The following is a 21,738-nucleotide window of genomic DNA, read 5'->3' as shown; positions in this document are numbered from 1 at the left end:
ACCAGAGTCATGCTTCTGTTCGCATTCCAGGGCATTCTGGTAGTTGCTTTTTGTATTATGTCCCATTTTTCTAGATGTTTTCTGCTGGGGGATAGTCCAGTAGGGTCTTAGTCTGTCATATTTGGAAGCAGAAGTTCTATCCCTGCCTGGTACTTTGACTCTGGAGAGTCACTTTTTGCCTTGGTTAATGCAATACCCCCTAACCAGCCCCTGCTTCCACCCTTGACCCCTAAGGTCTATTCTCAACATTTCAGGAAGAGGGATGCTGTGAAAGCGTAAGAGCAACTTCTAGCGTCCCCCCATTTCACTTTAGGGATTTAGGTAAATGCTTAAAATGTCCTACTCTGCCTGATTGAAACTCCTCGGCCTTGACTTCCACGTCACATGCTTACGCTATGCTGGTTTGCATCCTACTTTTCTGACCGCTCCTGTTTACTTTCAACAACTCGTGTTTACTCTTGCTCCTCTAATCCTGAAAGGTCGGTCCACCCTAAACATAAGGTCCTTGGCAGTCTGGTCTTTCTCCTTTCCACTTTCTTCTCTGGAGATCTTATCCACTTCTACACTTTAAGCTTACATGTCAGGGCAAAGAAGCCTTAAGTTTCCCCCACTTTCTCAGCAGAGTTGCAAACAGCGCTGACGTAAGAAGAATTAAGGGCTTCTGGACTCGGGGTATCCTTGAATCTTCTTCTCGCTAGCATCTGCCCAGATTTGAATAAGCGCAGACCGAAAGCTGAGTGCGTTTGCCCAGGTTCTAGCTATGTTTGTCTGAAGATGGGTCTGAGAGAACTGTCCTCCCAGCATCTGAGCTCTCCCGCGCCAGCGCAGCGGACGACTGGGAAGCGGAACCCAAACGCGCGCGTCTCTGCTTCTGGCCGGGCGCGGAGAGCGCAGCGCGGTGCACCACGGGCGCACCGCACAGCAGGGCATGGAGGAGAGCGGCGAGTCCCAGCCGACCGCGGGCTGCAGCGATGTGCGCCCGAGCGGCGATCGCGGCGGCGGCGCCCTCTCATGGGCCCCCGAGGACGCCTGGATGGGCACGCACCCTAAGGTCAGGAGGCGTGAGAGGAGCAGGGCGCCGGTCCAGGCCTCTACCCCAGGCGGAACCCACGGGCCGTGCTCCCCTTTGGGCCCTTGACTCCCAACCGCATGGGATCGCCGTTTACGCGCGAACCTCACCGAAGGGGATCCTTTATGCTCACTGCTCGCTGCAGGCAACCTTGTTTTTGTTTGTTTAAATGAGTTGAACTCTTGTTCTGACACCGCCCCCTTCCCCCTCCCTCAGACAATTCTTAGCTGGAGGGAACAACATTGAATACATTGCCCCTCAAGGCCAGATAGTAACCACTCCACTAATCTGAGTTTTGCTGTCTAGGGCTCGTTCTGGGGATGGTCTCATTTAATACTCACAGTAACCAAGCAAAACAGTTTGTGGGCCATGGATAATATGTAGTAGTCTACAATGATTAAGGTTTACGCACAATCCTCATTTGCCTGTGCTTGGCAAATTGCTGCCCTGTACCAGTCATGGCCCAAACAATGAGCGGATAGTGAATGGATATAAGGGTTTTTGTAGGAATATCAGGGACTAGATACTTTGGTCTAGTAACTTTAGTAGAATTGCAGTCTTCTGCTGGAGAGCAATATTTCATAGATAATAATCTAAAAACAGTCCAGAAAAGGAATAATTTGAAGATATTTTCATCTTCTCTTCCTTGATTTTATCCTCCTGCTCTGATCCCCTTATTTCCCCTCAAGGTGAGAAAAACAAACACTAGCATGGAGGTGTTATTAGTGCCATAAAAGAACCAAAACATGTAGAGGGATAATGGTGGTTAGGAGCATGAACTCAAAGTTAGACTGCCTGGGTTTGAATCCTGGTTCTGTCACCAGCTTTGTGATTTTTTTTTTTTTTTTTTTTGGTGCAAGTTTCTCAGTTTTCTCATCTGTAAAATGGGGATAAGAATAGTACTAACCTTATAGGGTTGTTACAGGATTAAATCAGTTAATATTGGTAAAGCACTTGACATATAGTAAACATTACCTAAGTGTTTAATAAGTGGAACAACAGTAACAAATTTTAAAAACTTCTTCTAGATTTCATGTTACTATTTATATTGGTTGTTTGATTTTTCAGTTCTGCATTTGTATTATTCAGTTTGAAAATTACTTAGGTCGATCCAGTTACGCAGTATCAGATTTATCATCCTCAAACACCATTTTGATTATATTATTCCCATGCTTAGAGAATTTCCTTATGGGTAAAATTCAAACTATTAGCTTGACCATCAAGACCTTGCCACCTGGTCCCCAATTGCCTTTTCAGTGTCATTTTCAAACACGTTTAAGGTTTGAGGAGGACAGTTAATAACACCCCTCTTTTCCTGTACCTGTGCACACTTAGGAGGACTCCGATGGGGAAGTGTGACTTCAGATCTGCACCCAGGCAGGTCTGCTGACGCCTCACTTCTGCTTTGTCCCTGCTTCCCCACCTAGTCACTGACATAACTCAAATACCTCAGGCTTCTCTTGCAGGGGCAGGCTCCTGAAGAATGTTTGCTCAGTGCTGACCAACAAGTCTGAAAGCAGCAGCAGCTTGTTTGGTCCTTTAAAAACCAACAATTAAATAACTCCCTACTCTTGAGTGAGCAGGGGTGGGGATAGAGGCCAGGAGTGGTCTTCTTGCAGACTTTCTCCACAGGCAAATAAGAGACCAGGGAAATAGAGGCTCCCACTAACATGCGCCAACAAAAGTTCTATTAAAAAATGTCTCTACTCCTGGCAGATATGTTTCTTTATAGGCCCTTGAATATGTGTTGCTTATTCCCACCTTTGTGTGATTACTCACACTGTTACTCTACCTTCTCTATTTATTCAAATCATACACGACAAGTCCTTCAGGGCCCAATTTGCATCCCACCTCTGCCAGGAAACATTCACCAACCAAGCCACCCGAGTGGAGCTCCTTTGACCTGTTTCATGTTTTTTTATTCCACTCACTTGGTTTTTAGTCACTTACTGTCATGTATTTTTATTTACCTACAATTGCAGGTGTGCGTGTGTTTACCCTAACAATCCATAAGTTTTTTATTGATAGGGATCAGGGCTTAATTGCCATGTAACTCCCACTATACCTATAAGAGAGTCTTATATATTATCTATTTAATGAATAGTTGTTGATTGAAAGAAAATATTAAGAGATTCTTCCTTCTCTATTTGACAATTACATTTTGATTTTCAGTATTTAGAAATGATGGAATTAGATATAGGAGATGCCACCCAAGTGTATATAGCATTCTTGGTTTACCTGGACCTCATGGAGAGTAAGTATTTGTTTTATTATTGTTTTGTTATTAGGGCGGTGGTGGGGGGATGAGGAGTTGGGTTGGCATATAGCGTTTATACATTTGCTATTAATTTTGTCACTGTTGTGATTTCTTTATTCCTTTACATTGGGAATTACTGGGTAACAGAAAATACTAGAATGATAAGGAGACATAGCTTTATAAGTGATGTTTGCTCAGCTGAGTATTAGGTAGGTGTTTGGAATTTTTATCTTTTATTTTTGATAAACATTATTGTCCATTCAATGATGCACTTTCAGGTAAGAGTTGGCATGAAGTCAACTGTGTGGGATTACCAGATCTCCAGCTCATCTGCCTTCTTGGTACTGAGATAGAAGGAGAAGGGTTACAGACTGTGGTACCTACACCCGTCAGTGCTTCCCTCAGCCATAACAGGTGGGCAGGTGATTTTGATCTTTGTTTAACAGGTTAGTCCCTTTCCTGAATAAAGTGCTAGGAATCATTAAATTAGAGGTAGTAATATATATATAGTATTTGTATACATTTTGTAAAATTTTATATTCCACTTTTTTAGTTAACTCCAGGTCACAGCAATGTACACTTACATACAGATACAAACAGAGCATTTGTCATTTACACTTTTCCTTTGAAAATAAAATATCTTAATATTCTGTCTAATATTGACATATCACAGATGCTTCAACAAGTTGGTTTTAATTGATGACAGAGATTCTGTAGAGACAGACATTGGAAAGTTTTGAAACAAGGAATGTGGTTGAAAATCTTGATTTTTCCCTCTCACAATGTGTCTGCCACATATTGTTAACATTTTCAGATAATCCGCTGTTCGATGACTGTAAAAATTTGGAGGTTTTGTTCCTTTCCTCTCAAAGCATTTGTAGAGGTAGTAATATATTTTAAAAGGAATTTGGGGGGCTTCCCTGGTGGCGCAGTAGTTGAGAGTCCACCTGCCGATGCAGGGGACGCGGGTTCGAGCCCCGGTCTGGGAAGATCCCACATGCCGCGGAGCGGCTGGGCCCGTGAGCCATGGCCGCTGAGCCTGCGCGTCCCGAGCCTGTGCTCCGCAACGGGAGAGGCCACAACAGTGAGAGGCCTGCATACCGCAAAAAAAAAAAAAAAAAAAAAGGAATATGGGGTACAGGGATCATTGCTTTACTTTTGGTTATTTGAGGAATAAATTAAATATGAGTATTTAACAAGTATTCATTTACTGTAAAGTATTACTGTATTTTTTATGTTCATTGGGAATTGTTTCATTTTAGATCTTTTTAACTTTATAAAAAGGCATGTAATCGTTTGAGGCTCACTTTATGTACTTAATGTCATACTGCTAACATTGATCTATTGTGTATTTTGGAGGTGGGGAGCTGCCATATAGCATTCCATCGTGTGATTGTACCACAGTTCTCACACCTACTCTCTTGATGATGGACTGTTGCTAATGGTCAACTTCAGAGGGTAATTTCAAACTGTTTTCCAAAGTGGTTGCCTCAATTTACTTTCCCCTGCAATGTAAACAAGATCTTTGGAAGCTGTGTGGTCTCTTATATTTAGTATTCTCAGACTTTGAAATTTTTGTCAGTTGAATGGCTTATCTCATTGTGGTCTTAATTTGCAGTTCTCTGATATTGAACATTTATTTATATATTTAATATTTCCTCTCTTGAGAAATGTATTTTCATATCCTTTGCCTAGTGGATTGCTTATAGTTTTCTCATTGACTTCTAGGGGTTCTTTATATATTCTTGATAATAATCCTTTGGGTTGTGTTTCTGAGCTTTAAAATCTGTCTTTCAGGTATCTTTTGATGAACACAGTTCTTAATTTGAATATAATCCTATTTATCCATTTTCAATAATCAATATCTTTGTATCTAATTTAAGAACTATTTCCTGTCTAAAGGTCTAAGAAGTTCACCTATATTTTCCTGAGAGTTTTAAAGTTTGCTTTTTTTAATGGTATGAGAGGAAGGCTAGGAACCCTATTTTCATTTGGATAACCATTTTTCTCCACCTCCGTTTACAGAATATTCCCTCCTTTCCTTATTGTCCTACATATCATCTCTGTCATTTTCCAAAGCTCCCTCTATGCACTGATTTGTTTCTGGGCTCTCTTTATATTCCATTAGTCAATATATTTATCCGTGTGCCAATACCACATTTTCCTAATTGGTAGCTTCATAGGAAGTCCTGGTATCTGGTTAACAAGTCTCCCTTTTTGCTTTTCTTCTTTAGAAGCTGTGGCAGGCAGCCTCTAAGATGGCTTCTTATAATCCAGCCTTCTGATGGTCACACTCTTGTGTATTTCTGTTCCCTGGAGTGTGGTCTGGAGTTAGTGACTTGCTTTCAGTAAATAAAATTTGGCAAAAATGATGGAATGTTACTTCTAAGATTAGATTATAAAAGACTATGGCTATTTGGGGTCTTTTGTGTTTCCATACAAATTTGAAAATTTTTTGCTCTAGTTCTGTGAAAAATGCCATTGGTAATTTGATAGGGATTGCACTGAATCTGTAGATTGCCTTGGGTAGTATAGTCATTTTAACAATATCAATTCTTCCAATCCAAGAGCACAGTATATCATTTCTTCTGTTTGTGTCATCTTCAATTTCTTCCATCAGCGTCTTACAGTTTTCAGAATACGGGTCTTCCTGACTTCAGACTATGCTACAAAGCTACAGTAGTCAAAACAGTATGGTAGTGGCACAAAAACAGCTACATAGATCAATGGGACAGGATAGAAAGCCCAAAAATAAATCTACACACTTATGGTCAATTAATCTACCACAAAGGAGCCAAAAATATACAATGGAGAAAAGACAGCCTCTTCAATAAGCAGTGCTGGGGAAACTGGACAGCTATGTATAAAAGAATGAAATTAGAACATTCTTTAATACCCTATACAACAATAAACTCAAAATGGATTAAAGACCTAAATGTGAGCCTGGATACTATAAAACTCCTAGAGGAAAACATAGGCAGGACACTCTTTGACATAAATCTCAGCATTCTTTTTTTTGATCCATCTCATAGAGTAACGGAAACAAAAGCAAAAATAAGCAAATGGGACCTAATTAAACTTACAAGCTTTTGCATAGCAAAGGAAACCATAAACAAAATGAAAAGACAACTTATGAAATGGGAGAAAATATCTGCAAACATTGCGACCAACAAGGGCTTAATTTCCAAAATATACAAACAGCTCATACAGCTCAATATCCAAAAAACAAACAACCCAATCAAAAAATGGGCAGAAGATCTAAATAGACATTTCTCCAAAGAGGACATACAGATGTCCAATAGGCACATGAAAAGATGCTCAGCATCGCTAATTATTAGAGAAATGCAAGTCAAAACTACAATGAGGTACCACCTCACACTGGTCAAAATAGCCATCATCAAAAAGCCTACAAATAATAAATGCTAGAGAGGTTGTGGAGAAAAGAGAACCCTCCTACGCTGTTGGTGGGAATGTAAATTGGTGCAGCCACTATGGAGAACAGTATGGAGGTTCCTTAAAAAACTAAAAATAGAGTTGCCATATGATACAGCAATCGCACTTCTGGGTATATATCCACAGAAAACTCTAATTCTGAAAGATAATGCACCCCAGTGTTCATAGCAGCACTATTTACAGTACCCAAGACATGGAAGCAACTTAAATGTTCATTGACAGATGAATGGATAAAGAAGATGTTATATATATGTGTGTGTGTGTGTATACACACACACACACACACACACACACACACACACACACACAATGGAATATTACTCAGCCATAAAAAAGAATGAAATAATGCCATTTGCAGCAATATGGATGGACCTGCAGATTATCCTATTAAGTGAAGTAAGTCAGATAGAGATAGACAAATATCATATGATATCACTTACATGTGGAGTCTAAAAAAATGATACAAATGAACTTATTTACTAAACAAATAGACTCACAGACATAGAAAACAAACTTATGGTTACCAAAGGGGAAAGAGGGGAGGGACAAATTTGGAATTTGGGATTAACAGATATACACTACTATATATAAAATAAACAACAGGACCTACTATATAGCACAGGACACTATATTTAATATCTTGTAATAACCTATAATGGAAAAGAATCTGAAAAAGAATATATATGTCCACACATATATATTTTTTTCAGGTATACAGCAAAGTGATACATATATATATATATATATATATATATATATATATATATATGGAGTAAACAACTATACTTCAAGAAAAATAAAAGACTATGGTTTCTGTCAGGCACTCTCTCTGACTTGCTTGTTCTGAGGGAAGCCAGCTGCCCTGTGAACTGTCCTAGAGAAAGTCTGAACATAGAGGAGTAAAGGTAATTACTGATGGAGCAAGATTCTTGAGAGGTGGGGAGTGGTGGATTCAGGAGACTAGTTGAAGAGATTAATATTGAGCTAGAGGAGGAACACCTGAACCACTGAGGCTGTGGGGCAGTAGAAAGGACAGAGGAAGACATAGGTGTATCTGAGTGGGTTTACACGCAGGGAAGAAGACAGAGCACCGTAAATTCTAACATGAAGCACTTTGATAAACACCTTTTCGTTTCCTAATTCTCTATGATAAATGCATATTGATTTAATAGAAAGACCACTGGACCAAAGCCATAAGACCTAAGTTCTGGTCTTGACAATGACACAACATTTTCTTTGATGATTGGAGACACACCTAATTTTTCTGAGTTTCACTTTCTTTGTCTTTCATTGAGGGATATAGATTATCAGTAGATAACATGTAAGATCCCTTCCAAATCAAAGCTACCATAATTGGTTATTTTCATGGTGTGTATTGCATAAAATTAAATTTTTAGATTTCTATTAAATATTTTTTGAATGTGTGATTTGTTATGAGAATTGTTTTTTGATATATCAGGCTATTTATACCCTTCTTTGAGAGGCTCCTTACTCTGAGATTTTTCTGTGTGTTTGAATATCAACACACAATTTTACTAGCATTATTTCCAATAATGCTTCTGTCTAAAAGACTTAATTATTCACTCCTTAAATCTCTCCCTTTGTGTCTTTTAATTACTCTAACAAATATCATCCTACCTAGTATTATTAATATATTATTTGTTTGGAGAAGGAACTACCATTTAGAGTTTACCTGAATTTAATCCTAAAAAATAAAATCAATAGCCTGTTTGAATCAAATCATTTCATAAGTCTAGAATAAATTTGTGTCCTATTTATTTCTAGTTTTTCCCAACTGGTGATTATTGCTTTTCTAGCTTTTTAAGTTTGTTTTCTTCTTTTTTTTTTATAACAAAGTGAATCAGTTATACATATACATATGTTCCCATATCTCTTCCCTCTTGCGTCTCCCTCCCTCCCACCCTCCCTATCCCACCCCTCCAGGTGGTCACAAAACACCGAGCTGATCTCCCTGTGCTATGCGGCTGCTTCCCACTAGCTATCTACCTTACGTTTGGTAGTGTATATATGTCCATGCCTCTCTCTCGCTTTGTCACACCTTACTCTTCTCCCTCCCCATATCCTCAAGTCCATTCTCTAGTAGGTCTAGTAGGACACAGTCTTTATTCCTATCTTACCCCTAGGTTCTTCATGACATTTTTTTTTCTTAAATTCCATATATATGTGTTAACATATGGTATTTATCTTTCTCTTTCTGACTTACTTCACTCTGTATGACAGACTCTAGGTCTATCCACCTCATTACAAATAGCTCAATTTCATTTCTTTTTATGGTTGAGTAATATTCCATTGTATATATGTGCCACATCTTCTTTATCCATTCATCCGATGATGGACACTTAGGTTGTTTCCATCTCCGGGCTATTGTAAATAGAGCTGCAATGAACATTTTCATACATGACTCTTTTTGAATTATGGTTTTCTCAGGGTATATGCCCAGTAGTGGGATTGCTGGGTCATATGGTAGTTCTATTTTTAGTTTTTTAAGGAACCTCCATACTGTTCTCCACAGTGGCTGTATCAATTTAAATTCCCACCAACAGTGCAAGAGGGTTCCCTTTTCTCCACACCCTCTCCAGCATTTACTGTTTGTAGATTTTTTTGATGATGGCCATTCTGACTGGTGTGAGATGATATCTCGTAGTTTTGATTTGCATTTCTCTAATGATTAATGATGTTGAGCATTCTTTCATGTGTTTGTTGGCAGTCTGCATATCTTCTTTGCAGAAATGTCTGTTTAGGTCTTCTGCCCATTTTTGGATTGGGTTACTTGTTTTTTTGTTATTGAGCTGCACGAGCTGCTTATAAATTTTGGAGATTAATCCTTTGTCAGTTGCTTCATTGGCAAATATTTTCTCCCATTCTGAGAGTTGTCTTTTGGTCTTGTTTATGGTTTCCTTTGCTGTGCAAAAGCTTTGAACTTTCATTAGGTCCCATTTGTTTACTTTTGTTTTTATTTCCATTTCTCTTGGAGGTGGGTCAAAAAGGATCTTGCTGTGATTTATGTCATAGAGTGTTCTGCCTATGTTTTCCTCTAAGAGTTTTATAGTGTCTGGCCTTACATTTAGGTCTTTAATCCATTTTGAGCTTATTTTGTGTATGGTGTTAGGGAGTGATCTAATCTCATCTTTTACATGTACCTATCCAGTTTTCCCAGCACCATTTATTGAAGAGGCTGTCCTTTCTCCACTGTACATTCCTGCCTCCTTTATCAAAGATAAGGTGACCATATGTGCGTGGGTTTATCTCTGGGTTTTCTATCCTGTTCCATTGATCTATCTTTCTGTTTTTGTGCCAGTACCATACTGTCTCGATTACTGTAGCTTTGTAGTATAGTCTGAAGTCACGGAGCCTGATTCCTCCAGCTCCATTTTTCGTTCTCAAGATTGCTTTTGCTATTCGGGGTCTTTTGTGTTTCCATACAAATTGTGAAATTTTTTGCTCTACTTCTGTGAAAAATGCCAGTGGTAATTTGATAGGGATTGCATTGAATCTGTAGATTGCTTTGGGTAGTAGAGTCATTTTCACAATCTTGATTCTTCCAATGCAAGAACATGGTATATCTCTCCATCTATTTGTATCATCTTTAATTTCTTTCATCATTTGTCTTATAATTTTCTGCATACAGGTCTTTTGTCTCCTTCGGTAGGTTTATTCCTAGATATTTTATTCTTTTTGTTGCAATGGTAAATGGGAGTGTTTTCTTGATCTCACTTTCAGATTTTTCATCCTTAGTGTATAGGAATGCCAGAGATTTCTGTGCATTAATTTTGTATCCTGCTACTTTACCAAATTCATTGATTAGCTCTAGTAGTTTTCTGGTAGCACCTTTAGGATTCTCTGTGTATAGTATCATGTCATCTGCAAACAGTGACAGCTTTACTTCTTCTTTTCTGATTTGGATTCCTTTTATTTCCTTTTCCTCTCTGTTTGCTGTGGCTAAAACTTCCAAAACTATGTTGAATAAGAGTGGTGAGAGTGGGCAACCTTGTCTTCTTCCTGATCTTAGTGGAAATGCTTTCAGTTTTTCACCATTGAGGACGATGTTGGCTGTGGGTTTGTCATATATAGCCTTTATTATGTTGAGGAAAGTTCCCTCTATGCCTACTTTCTGCAGGGTTTTTATCATAAATGGGTGTTGAATTTTGTCGAAAGCTTTCTCTGCTTCTATTGAGATGATCATATGGTTTTTCTCCTTCAATTTGCTAATATGGTGTATCTCGTTGATTGATTTGCGTATATTGAAGAATCCTTGCATTCCTGGAATAAACCCCACTTGGTCATGGTGTATGATCCATTTAATGTGCTGTTGGATTCTGTTTGCTAGTATTTTGTTGAGGATTTTTGCATCTATGTTCATCAATGATATTGGCCTGTAGTTTTCTTTCTTTGTGACATCCTTGTCTGGTTTTGGTATCGGGGATGGTGGCCTCCTAGAATGAGTTTGGGAGTGTTCCTCCCTCCGATATATTTTGGGAGAGTTTGAGAAGGATAGGTGTTAGCTCTTCTCTAAATGTTTGATAGAATTCACCTGTGAAGCCATCTGGTCCTGGGCTTTTGTTTGTTGGAAGATTTTTAATCACAGTTTCAATTTCAGTGCTTGTGATTCGTCTGTTCATCTTTTCTATTTCTTCCTGATTCAGTCTTGACAGGTTGTGCATTTCTAAGAATTTGTCCATTTCTTCCAGGTTGTCCATTTTATTGGCATAGAGTTGCTTGTAGTAATCTCTCATGATCTTTTGTATTTTTGCAGTGTCAGTTGTTACTTCTCCTTTTTCATTTCTAATTCTATTGATTTGAGTCTTCTCCCTATTTTTCTTGATGAGTCTGGCTAATGGTTTATCAATTTTGTTTATCTTCTCAAAGAACTAGCTTTTAGTTTTATTGATCTTTGCAATTGTTCCCTTCATTTCTTTTTCATTTATTTCTGATCTGATTTTTATGATTTCTTTCCTTCTGCTAACTTTGGGGTTTTTTTTTTTGTTCTTTCTCTAATTGCTTTAGGTGAAAGGTTAGGTTGTTTATTAGAGATGTTTCCTGTTTCTTAAGGTAGGATTGTATTGCTATAAACTTCCCTCTTAGAACTGCTTTTGCTGCATCCCATAGATTTTGAGTCATCGTGCCTCCATTGTCATTTGTTTCTAGGTATTTTTTGACTTCCTCTTTGATTTCTTCAGTGATCACTTTGTTATTAAGTAGTGTATTGTTTAGCCTCCATGTGTTTGTATTTTTTACAGATCTTTTCCTGTAATTGATATCTAGCCTCATAGCATTGTGGTAGGAAAAGATACTTGATACAATTTCAATTTTCTTAAATTTACCAAGGCTTGATTTGTGACTCAAGATATGATCTATCCTGGAGAATGTTCCATGAGCACTTGAGAAAAATGTGTATTCTGTTGTTTTTGGATGGAATGTCCTATAAATATCAATTAAGTCCATCTTGTTTAATGTATCATTTAAAGCTTGTGTTTCCTTATTTATTTTCATTTTGGATGATCTGTCCATTGGTGAAAGTGGGGTGTTAAAGTCCCCTGCTATGAATCTGTTACTGTCGATTTCTCCTTTTATGGCTGTTAGTATTTGCCTTACGTATTGAGGTGCTCCTATGTTGGGTGCATTAATATTTACAAGTGTTATATCTTCTTCTTGGATCGATCCCTTGATCATTAGGTAGTGTCCTTCTTTGTCTCTTCTAATAATCTTTATTTTAAAGTCAATTTGTCTGATAAGAGAATTGCTACTCCAGCTTTCTTTTGGTTTCCATTTGCATGAAATATCTTTTTCCATCCCCTTACTTTCAGTGTGTATGTGTCTCTAGGTTTGAAGTGGGTCTCTTGTAGACAGCAAATATATGGGTCTTGTTTTTGTATCCATTCAGCCAATCTGTGTCTTTTGTTGGGAGCATTTAGTCCATTTACATTTAAGGTAATTATCGATATGAATGTTCCTATTCCCATTTTCTTAATTGTTTTGGGTTCGTTATTGTAGGTCTTTTCCTTCTCTTGTGTTTCTTGGCTAGAGAAGTTCCTTTAGCAGTTGTTGTAAAGCTGGTTTGGTGGTGCTGAACTCTCTCAGCTTTTGCTTGTCTGTAAAGGTTTTAACTTCTCCATCAAATCTGAATGAGATCCTTGCTGGGTAGAGTAATCTTGGTTGCAGGTTTTTCCCCTTCATCACTTTAAATATGTCCTGCCAGTCCCTTCTGGCTTGCAGAGTTTCTGCTGAAAGATCAGCTGTTAACCTTATGGGGATTCCCTTGTGTGTTATTTGTTGTTTTTCCCTTGCTGCTTTTAATATGTTTTCTTCGTACTTAATTTTTGACAGTTTGATTAATATGTGTCTTGGCGTTATTTCTCCTTGGATTTATCCTCTATGGGACTCTCTGTGCTTCCTGGACTTGATTAACTATTTCCTTTCCCATATTAGGGAAGTTTTCAACTATAATCTCTTCAAATATTTTCTCAGTCCCTTTATTTTTCTCTTCTTCTTCTGGAACCCCTATAATTCGAATATTGGTGCATTTAATGTTGTCCCAGAGGTCTCTAAGACTATCCTCAGTTCTTTTCATTCTTTATTCTGCTCTGCAGTAGATATTTCCACTATTTTATCTTCCAGGTCACTTATCCGTTCTTCTCCCTCAGTTATTCTGCTATTGATCCCATCTAGAGTATTTTTCATATCATTTTTTGTGTTGTTCATTGTTGTCTGTTTCATCTTTAGTTCTTCTAGGTCCTTGTTAAATGTTTCTTGCATTTTGTCTATTCTATTCCCAAGATTTTGGATCATCTTTACTATCATTATTCTGAATTCTTTTTCAGGTAGACTGCCTATTTCCTCTTCATTTGTTAGGTCTGGTGGGTTTTTATCTTGCTCCTTCATCTGCTGTGTGTTTTTCTGTCTTCTTATTTTGCTTATCTTAACTGTGTTTGGGGTCTCCTTTTTGTAGGCTGCAGGTTCGTAGTTCCCGTTGTTTTTGGTGTCTGTCCCCAGTGGCTAAGGTTGGTTCAGTGGGTTGTGTAGGCTTCCTGGTGGAGGGGACTAGTGCCTGTGTTCTGGTGGATGAGGCTGGATGTTGTCTTTCTGGTGGGCAGATCCACATCTGGTGGTGTGTTTTGGGGTGTATGTGGACTTTTTATGATTTTAGGCAGCCTCTCTGATAATGGGTGGGGTTGTGTTCCTGTCTTGCTAGTTGTTTGGCATAGGATGTCCAGTACTGTAGCTTGCTGGTTGTTGAGTGAAGCTGGGTGCTGGTGTTGAGATGGAGATCTCTGGGAGATTTTCGCCATTTGATATTATGTGGAGCTGGCAGGTCTCTTGTGGACCAGTGTCCTGAAGTTGGCTCTCCCACCTCAGAGGCACAGCACTGACTCCTGGCTGCAGCACCAAGAGCCTTTCAATCACACAGTTCAGATTAAAATATAGAATAAATAGAAAGAATTAGTAGAAGTCGGAAGAAAGGAAGAAAGGAGGAAAGGAGGAAAGGAAGGAAGGAAGAAAGAAAGAAAGAAAGAAAGAAAGAAAGAAAAGGAAGAAAGAAAGAGAAAGAAAGAAAGGGAGGGAGGGAGGAAGCAGGGAAGGAAGGAAAAAAGAAAAAATAAAGTAAAATAATATAAAGTAAGATAAAATATAAAGTTAATAAAATAATTAATAAGAAAAAAAATTAAAAACAAAACAAAACAAAAAACCGCACGGATAGAACCCTAGGACAAATGGTGGAAGCAAGACTATACAGACAAGATCTCACACAGAAGCATACACGTACACATTCACAAAAAGAGGAAAGGGGAAAAAATCATAGATCTTGCTCCTAAAGTCCACTTCCTTAATTTGGGATGATTGGTTGTCTATTCATGTATTCCACAGATGCAGGGTACATCAAGTTGATTGTGGAGCTTTAATCCGCTGCTTCTGAGGCTGCTGGGAGAGATTTCCCTTTCTCTTCTTTGTTCTCACAGCTCCCAAGGCTCAGCTTTGGATTTGGCCCCGCCTCTGCGTGTAGGTCGGTGGAGGGCGTCCGTTCTTCCCTCAGACAGGACGGGGTTAAAGGAGCCGCTGATTCGGGGGCTCTGGCTCACTCAGGCCGGGGGTGGGAGGGGCACGGAGGGCGGGGCGAGCCTGCGGCGGCAAAGGCCGGCATGACGTTGCACCAGCCTGAGGCGCGCCGTGCGTTCTCCCGGGTAAGTTCTCCCTGTGTCCCGGGACCCTGGCAGTGGCGGGCTGCACAGGCTCCCCGGAAGCGGGGTGTGGGTAGTGACCTGTGCTCGTGCACAGGCTTCTTGGTGGCGGCAGCAGCAGCCTTAGCGTCCCATGCCCGTCTCTGGGGTCCGCGCTTTTAGCCGCGGCTCGCGCCCGTCTCTGGAGCTCCTTTAAGCAGCGCTCTTAATCCCCTCTCCTCGCGCACCAGGAAACAAAGAGGGAAGAAAAAGTCTCTTGCCTCTTCGGCAGCTCAAGACTTTTTCCGGACTCCCTCCTGGCTAGCCGTGGCGCACTAACCCCCTGCAGGCTGTGTTCACGCCGCCAAGCCTGAGCCTCAGCTCCCAGCCCCGCCCGCCCGGGCGGGTGAGCAGACAAGCCTCTCGGGCTGGTGAGTGCCGGTCGGCCCTGATCCTCTGTGCGGGAATCTCTCTGCTTTGCCCTCCGCACCCCTGTTACCGTGCTCTCCTCTGCGGCTCCGAAGCGTTCCCACTCCGCCACCCGCAGTCTCCGCCCGCGAAGGGCTTTCCTAGTGTGTGGAAAGCTTTCCTCGTTCACAGCTCCCTCCCAGAGGTGCAGGTCCCGTCCCTATCCTTTTGTCTCTGTTTATTCTTTTTTCTTTTGCCCTACCGAGGTACGTGGGGGGGGGGGGTGTTTCTTGTCTTTTGGGAGGTCTGAGGTGTTCTGCCAGCGTTCAGTAGGTGTTCTGTAGGAGTTGTTCCACATGTAGATGTATTTCTGGTGTATCTGTGGGGAGGAAGGTGATCTCCGCGTCTTACTCTTCCGCCATCTTCCCGGAAGCCCCGTTTTCTTCTTTAAATAGAATTAGTTGGACGGTTAACTTAGTAATCCATTTTTATACTCTTGCATTTAATAACTCAGAGGGCTTAAGTCTATGTGTTTTGTTTTTATATAAATATTCATAATTATATTATACAGTGGAATAATAATACACAAAATAGCACAAATGAGGCCCAGTACACATTAGATTTATTATGCCTTTTATGGCATGAAATTTTCTCAACTCAAAGTATGCAAATAACCTTTTAGCAAAGATTTGTGTGTGTTTGTTTGATTTCATTCCTCAGTTTTTAACAGGAGTGATATTTTTAGGTAGTAGGCAAACTTTTATCTATTTTTACTTCTATGTGTACTTTGTATATAAAATGTTACATATCTAACAGAGATGCTGCAATTTCAGACGTTTGTTGTTAATGTAGGAATTTTCCTTCATTAGTAACACAAAGAAAATTATTGACTTTGAAGCTTTGGCAGCCTTGTATAGGGAAGAAATTCACTAAGCCAAGTGCTAAAAGTATTTGGGTAGGAATTTATGAAGGTAGCTCACCTTAAAAAAAATACATTTTTTTAAAATTTAAGAGAACAAACAGCTCTTAATTTATCTGATAATAAATCACCTACTAAAGTAAATAACTCTGTGTTCACTTTGAATATCATTACTGTCAGATAATATTGCTTGGACTTTTTAGTTTAGCAAATATTTATAGACAATTATGTGTCAGGAAGTGGTCTAAGTGCTAGGAATACCGTGTTGATCAAGACAGCCTCTTTCTTTTTTTGAGGTATAATTGACAGGCAACATTATATTAGTTTCAGGTATAAAACATGATGATTTGATATTTGCATGTATTGGGAAATGATCACCACAGTGAGTCTAGTTAACATTCATCACCATACATAGTAACAGAATTTTTTTCTTATGATGAGAACTCTTAAGATCTACTTTCTTAGCCACTTTCAAATATGCAATAGTGTTATTAACTGTAATCACTATGCTGTACACTACATTCCCATGACTTATGTATTTTATAACTGGAAGTTTATACCTTTTGATTCTTTTCACCCGTTTCACCCACTGCCTCTGGCACCCACCATTCTGTTCTCTGTATTTATGAATTTTGTGTGTGTGTGTGATTCCACATCTGCATGTGGTATTTAAGACATTCTCTTGAAAGTAATGTTCTAGCACTAAATGTTGGCTGGAAGATAAATTTTATTTCATTTTTTGGTAATTGTTAGATGAGATCTGGTAAAAACAGAATTGTCCTTTGTTCAGAGATTTAATTAACTGTAATTTGGGACCACCTCCACTTATTTTATTGTTAGGTAATTGAATAACAAGGGTAGTGGAGTACTGATAAGTACTTTACACTAGGTTGTGTCAGGACCCAAAAGAAGGACAGAAAAAGCCTCCTGAAAGTTGTAAGACACCATGTTTTAGTAGGACAAGTGCAAGTAGTTAAATGTGCCTGCCTGCCTAGCATGGAATCTAGTTCAGAGTCGGTGATTAATGGCATTGATTAAGGCCGTTAATGAACAAATGAATATATAGAACTCATGAGAAAAGAAGGGAAGGATGGGAAATGAGGCTGGAAGAGTTACGTACATCATGAAGGCCATCACTGTTTTCACTTTTTTGCTGTTACAAATTGTACTGTAATGAATAGCCTTGTAAATATATCCTTGTTCTCATGTATGAGCGTTTCTCTATATAGAAACCTAGAGGTGAAATGGCTGGGACATATAGCATTTATACCTTCATCTTTACTGGTTATTACTAACTTGCTCTCCAGAAGGTTATCAGTTTATGGTCCCACTGACAATATATAAGTTTCCATAGACTAGGAGAAGAGATTTACTGACATAGCTGACAAAGATTAATTCAGAATATGTAAATAACTTCTCTGCCTCAAGGAAAAAAACAACCCAAATGAAAAACATGGGCAAAGAATGTGAACAGGCAGTTCATAGAAGAGGAACTGAAATGCTCAAATCTATTTGTAATCAGGGAAATACAAATATAAGACGTGCTTGTTCATGTTTATCTTGATGATGCAGAAGCTTTTCAGTCAGTTTATGTTGTTATTGTTTGACAAAAAGAAGATATGGGGGTATCTTTGAACAGGGCTATAGCTAGCTCATAACATGCCTTGGAGCGAATTAGAAAAAGGGACTCCCTCTGGACATACAGAAGAAGTCTCTTCACCAGGATTCAAGGTTTGGCAGGCACCATAAATCAGATTTCAGACGCACTTGTACCTGGCATCCTTGTGCAAGGCACAGTCTGTACAATATACATGATTCCTTACCCCTGAAGCATGTCTGTTGAGTCCTAGGTTTCCAGAAGGAACTCTAAAAGTTACTGGTACATGGATGGTGTTATTGAAGGGCTTTAAGCAGGGGAGTGATGCTGTAGTTATTCCATGTGGTTATAAGAGTATTTTGCATTTGTAGAGAAGTTACAGAATTTCAAAGTACCTTCACATGTATACTCTCGTTTCATCAGCTCTAAAATCCTTAGTGGTATATAGGGTACTTGTTTTATCCTAATTTCACATATAAAAAGCTTAGATTAAAAATGTGGTTTTATTTATGCTCTACTGTTTCCAAAAGATAATAAAGGATTAAATGAGTTGTGCCAAGATCTCATAGTAGATAACAAAGTCTCATAGCTATAGTTCTTCTTACTTTGTTGGTGATTTTAAAATCTTTTACTGTAGAATAAAACCAGATACAGAAAACTACATAATATAAATGCATAGATCGAGTTACAAGGCAAACATTTTGAACACTTGTAACCCACCAAGTCAAGAAATAGAACTTTTCTAGCCATCCCAGAACCACTTGAGTGTGCCCTGTCCTAAGCATTACCTTTTCCTTTCCCGTTATTCTTACTTTTATAATAATAACTTTTATTTTGGCTATACTATTTTATGGTGTACTCATGGTACATTTCAACGTTTCCCTGTCCTCTGTATTTTCTGAAAATTGGCAACTGGAACCAGGGCCTTGATTATATCATATTAATAAGACTGTAGCTGGTGGTCTGTACTTTGGTCAGGAGGCATGTAATGTCCTTTTACTTTTTTTTTTTTTTTTTTTTTTTTTTTTGCGGTACGCAGGCCTCTCTCACTGTTGTGGCCTCTCCCGTTGCGGAGCACAGGCCCGGGACGCGCAGGCTCAGCAGCCATGGCTCACGGGCCCAGCCGCTCCGCGGCATGTGGGATCTTCCCGGACCGGGGCACGAAGCCGTGTCCCCTGCATCGGCAGGCGGACTCTCAGCCACTGCGCCACCAGGGAAGCCCCTTTAACTTTTTATATACATTTTAAAATCAACTTAATTTCTACAAATAAAGCACTTCTTTATTTACATCTCAAATTTTTCCCATTAAAAAATGTTTTTGGTTATATCCTGTAAATCTCTGTTGATCTGCAGTAGAGTCCAGCAAACTCTTTCCGTAAAGCTCTAGATAGTAAATATTTTGGAATTTGCAGGCCATTTGGGCTCTATTGCAGCTCCTTAGCTCTGCGATGTTATGGTGAAAGCAGCGTTAGACAATAATACATAAGCAAATGGTGTGGTTTTTATAACTTTATTTACAAGAACAGAGGGCAGTCCAGATTTGGCCCGTAGACCGTTGGTTTACCAACTCCTGATCTGTGGGGTTTGCCTCTATCCTTCTCTTTTCCTTACAATTTTTCTGTTAAAGAACCTGGGCTGTTTGACATGCATACTCTCCCATAATCTGAGTTTGTCAGTTACTCACGGTGCATTTCAGCGTGTCTCCCTGTCCTCTGTATTTTCTGCAAATTAGCGGCTGAAACGAGCAGCTTGATTAGATGCAATTGGATCATGTTAGTAAGACTATAGCTGGTAGTCTGTTCTTTCATCAGGCAACATATAATGTCTGGTTACCTCTCTGTGTGACCTTAGTAGCATTGATGCTTAATGCCTAGCTTTGACTGGTGGTTTTAACCTTTGTTGTCATTGTTGTTCTGACCTATGATTCTAGTCCACTTCCCTTGAACTGCAGCACAGATACAGTAGAGCTTTGGCTCATATATTGTTCCCAGGACCTCTTAGTGCTGACTTCCCCCTTTGACTTTCACTCAAGGAAGCACAGTAGAATGGGTGTAGGTGAGAATGATGATATATTATGGGGAATATTAATTTTATATTAAAATATGACCTGCCAACTTCGAGGCTTTGTTGTTAGAAACAAATTACTTTCTACACACTGCACAACCAACCTGAGCAAACCAGCCGTACATCACTGTCCTAGACTGTGTTGCTTAGCTGCTTGATTATAGTGCTTTTTTTTTTTTTAATGCTCTTTATTCCTCAAAAACTTTAAAATGACATTTTTATTACTAGGGAATCTGGGTAGTATACAAAGCCTGAGAGCCAGAGGAGCTGGCAGCTGCTGCGGGTGCAACTTCATGTTATTTACAAAGGGCGTATTACACATTAAGCCATGATAGCTGTCTTCTTTATTGAAGTCCCAAGTTTTGGAGTCTGTTGTTTGTAATACTGGACCACACTCTGTCATTTACATAGTTAACTACAACTTAGTTATAAAATATTTCCCCAGTGATAACAATAAATAATCTCACTGTAGCTCTTAAAGCTACAGCAGTAGCTACCTTGCTGCTTGACTGCTGAGCGGCAGAGTGGCATATATATTTGCAAGGCTTATGCTTTCCATTGTTTATTTTATGGTGTATATGTATTTGGTGACTCCTTAAAAGGTAACAAATCTAGACAACATTTAATGTTATATCTGCGTCAGTTTCTAAGAATGCCCAAACAGTTTTTGTATCCATTTTCTATTTATCTTCCCAGGCTTTGGACCTAGTGATTTTACGTACATAGTTTCTGGCAAGAGTACAGACAGATTCCATTACAGAGCAAATGTGTATTTGAATAGCAGTGAGTGAATGCATTACTTTGAGCAAAAGTACAGTTTATGATTGGTGTTTTCTGTAAAGCAGTTATGCATAATATTTGCTCATAGTTAAAACACTTTGGCGTATTTTTCAAGGCTCAGAAGGTCTTATGTATACTGGTCCCTTGTGAAAATATTGATTTAATACTACTTGCTGATCTCCAGTGGCAGAATAGAATCGGTAAAATGCCTGTATCTGATACCTAGTGGGAAAATTATGTTGATGGAGTATGAAGTTGTTTGTGTTTCTTGAAGGGAAAGACACAGCTCCTTTTTCTCTCATCTAAAAATACTTCCTAAAGCTAATGTAAAATAATCTTTAGCTTACATTTTAAAATAGTAAGTTATGTATTCGGATGGCATACGGAAAGTACTCGAGATTGTTTCTCACTAAAGTGAATCTAAGAATCCATGTAGCAGGTTTGGTCAGTGACGGTAGAGGTATGACTACAGTTTGCCCAGACTTCGTGATGGTATAAAATCATAGTAATAAATTCACAGAGGTCAAAGAGATCTGATGAATTTAAAAATGAGACAACCAGAGGAATGCTAATGAAAGACAAGGGCCTTTTTCAGAGCTAAGGAAGCAAATGAAGTCAAATTTATGTTCACATGGCTTAATTAGCTTCTCTTTGGACCATCCTGCCATTGATATTTGTTGAGTGTCCCTAAATGTGTGAAGTATATTACAACAAAGTTAGGATAATAGTTTTACAGGCTTCTGTAATTATTAGTATTATAGGTAGTTACAAATGGGAAAATATCTTAATGAAGTGACACAAGGACCCATACCAAATTGTGAGGAAAAAAAATGTTTTTCTGTTTTTTAGCTATCAGTTTTGGGGTTTTTTGTTTGTTTGTTTTCTGATAGAACTTATGTTGTCTTCCAGTTTCAATGTCAATTTAGTTTCTTCGGTAAAATATGAGAGATGTGCTAAAAAATGAAACCCCAGTTGCCGTATTTTAAGCTTATCTGCTTTTATACATAAGTTTTTTTA

General features: G+C 39.0%; 1 protein-coding gene across 2 annotated transcripts in view; it reads left to right on the top strand.

Annotated features, from left to right (window-relative positions):
* The first annotated feature begins 753 nt into the window (after positions 1 to 753).
* The window catches only part of TSEN15 (tRNA splicing endonuclease subunit 15), a 42,677-nt gene continuing 21,692 nt past the window's right edge, over positions 754 to 21,738 (top strand). For both annotated transcript variants that reach the window (XM_082832872.1, XM_082832873.1), the window contains exons 1-3: positions 754 to 1,051; positions 3,242 to 3,323; positions 3,605 to 3,740. In XM_082832872.1, the coding sequence (XP_082688998.1) occupies positions 929 to 1,051; positions 3,242 to 3,323; positions 3,605 to 3,740 (341 nt within the window). In that variant the 5' untranslated portion in view covers positions 754 to 928. The remainder of the gene's footprint in view (positions 1,052 to 3,241; positions 3,324 to 3,604; positions 3,741 to 21,738) is intronic.

This window comes from Leucopleurus acutus (assembly GCF_964270905.1).
Source record: "Leucopleurus acutus genome assembly, chromosome: 2".
Taxonomy (NCBI): Eukaryota; Metazoa; Chordata; class Mammalia; order Artiodactyla; family Delphinidae; genus Leucopleurus; species Leucopleurus acutus.
The sequence above is the reverse complement of the archived record's forward strand: the minus strand, read 5'-3'. Positions and strand labels throughout refer to the sequence as shown.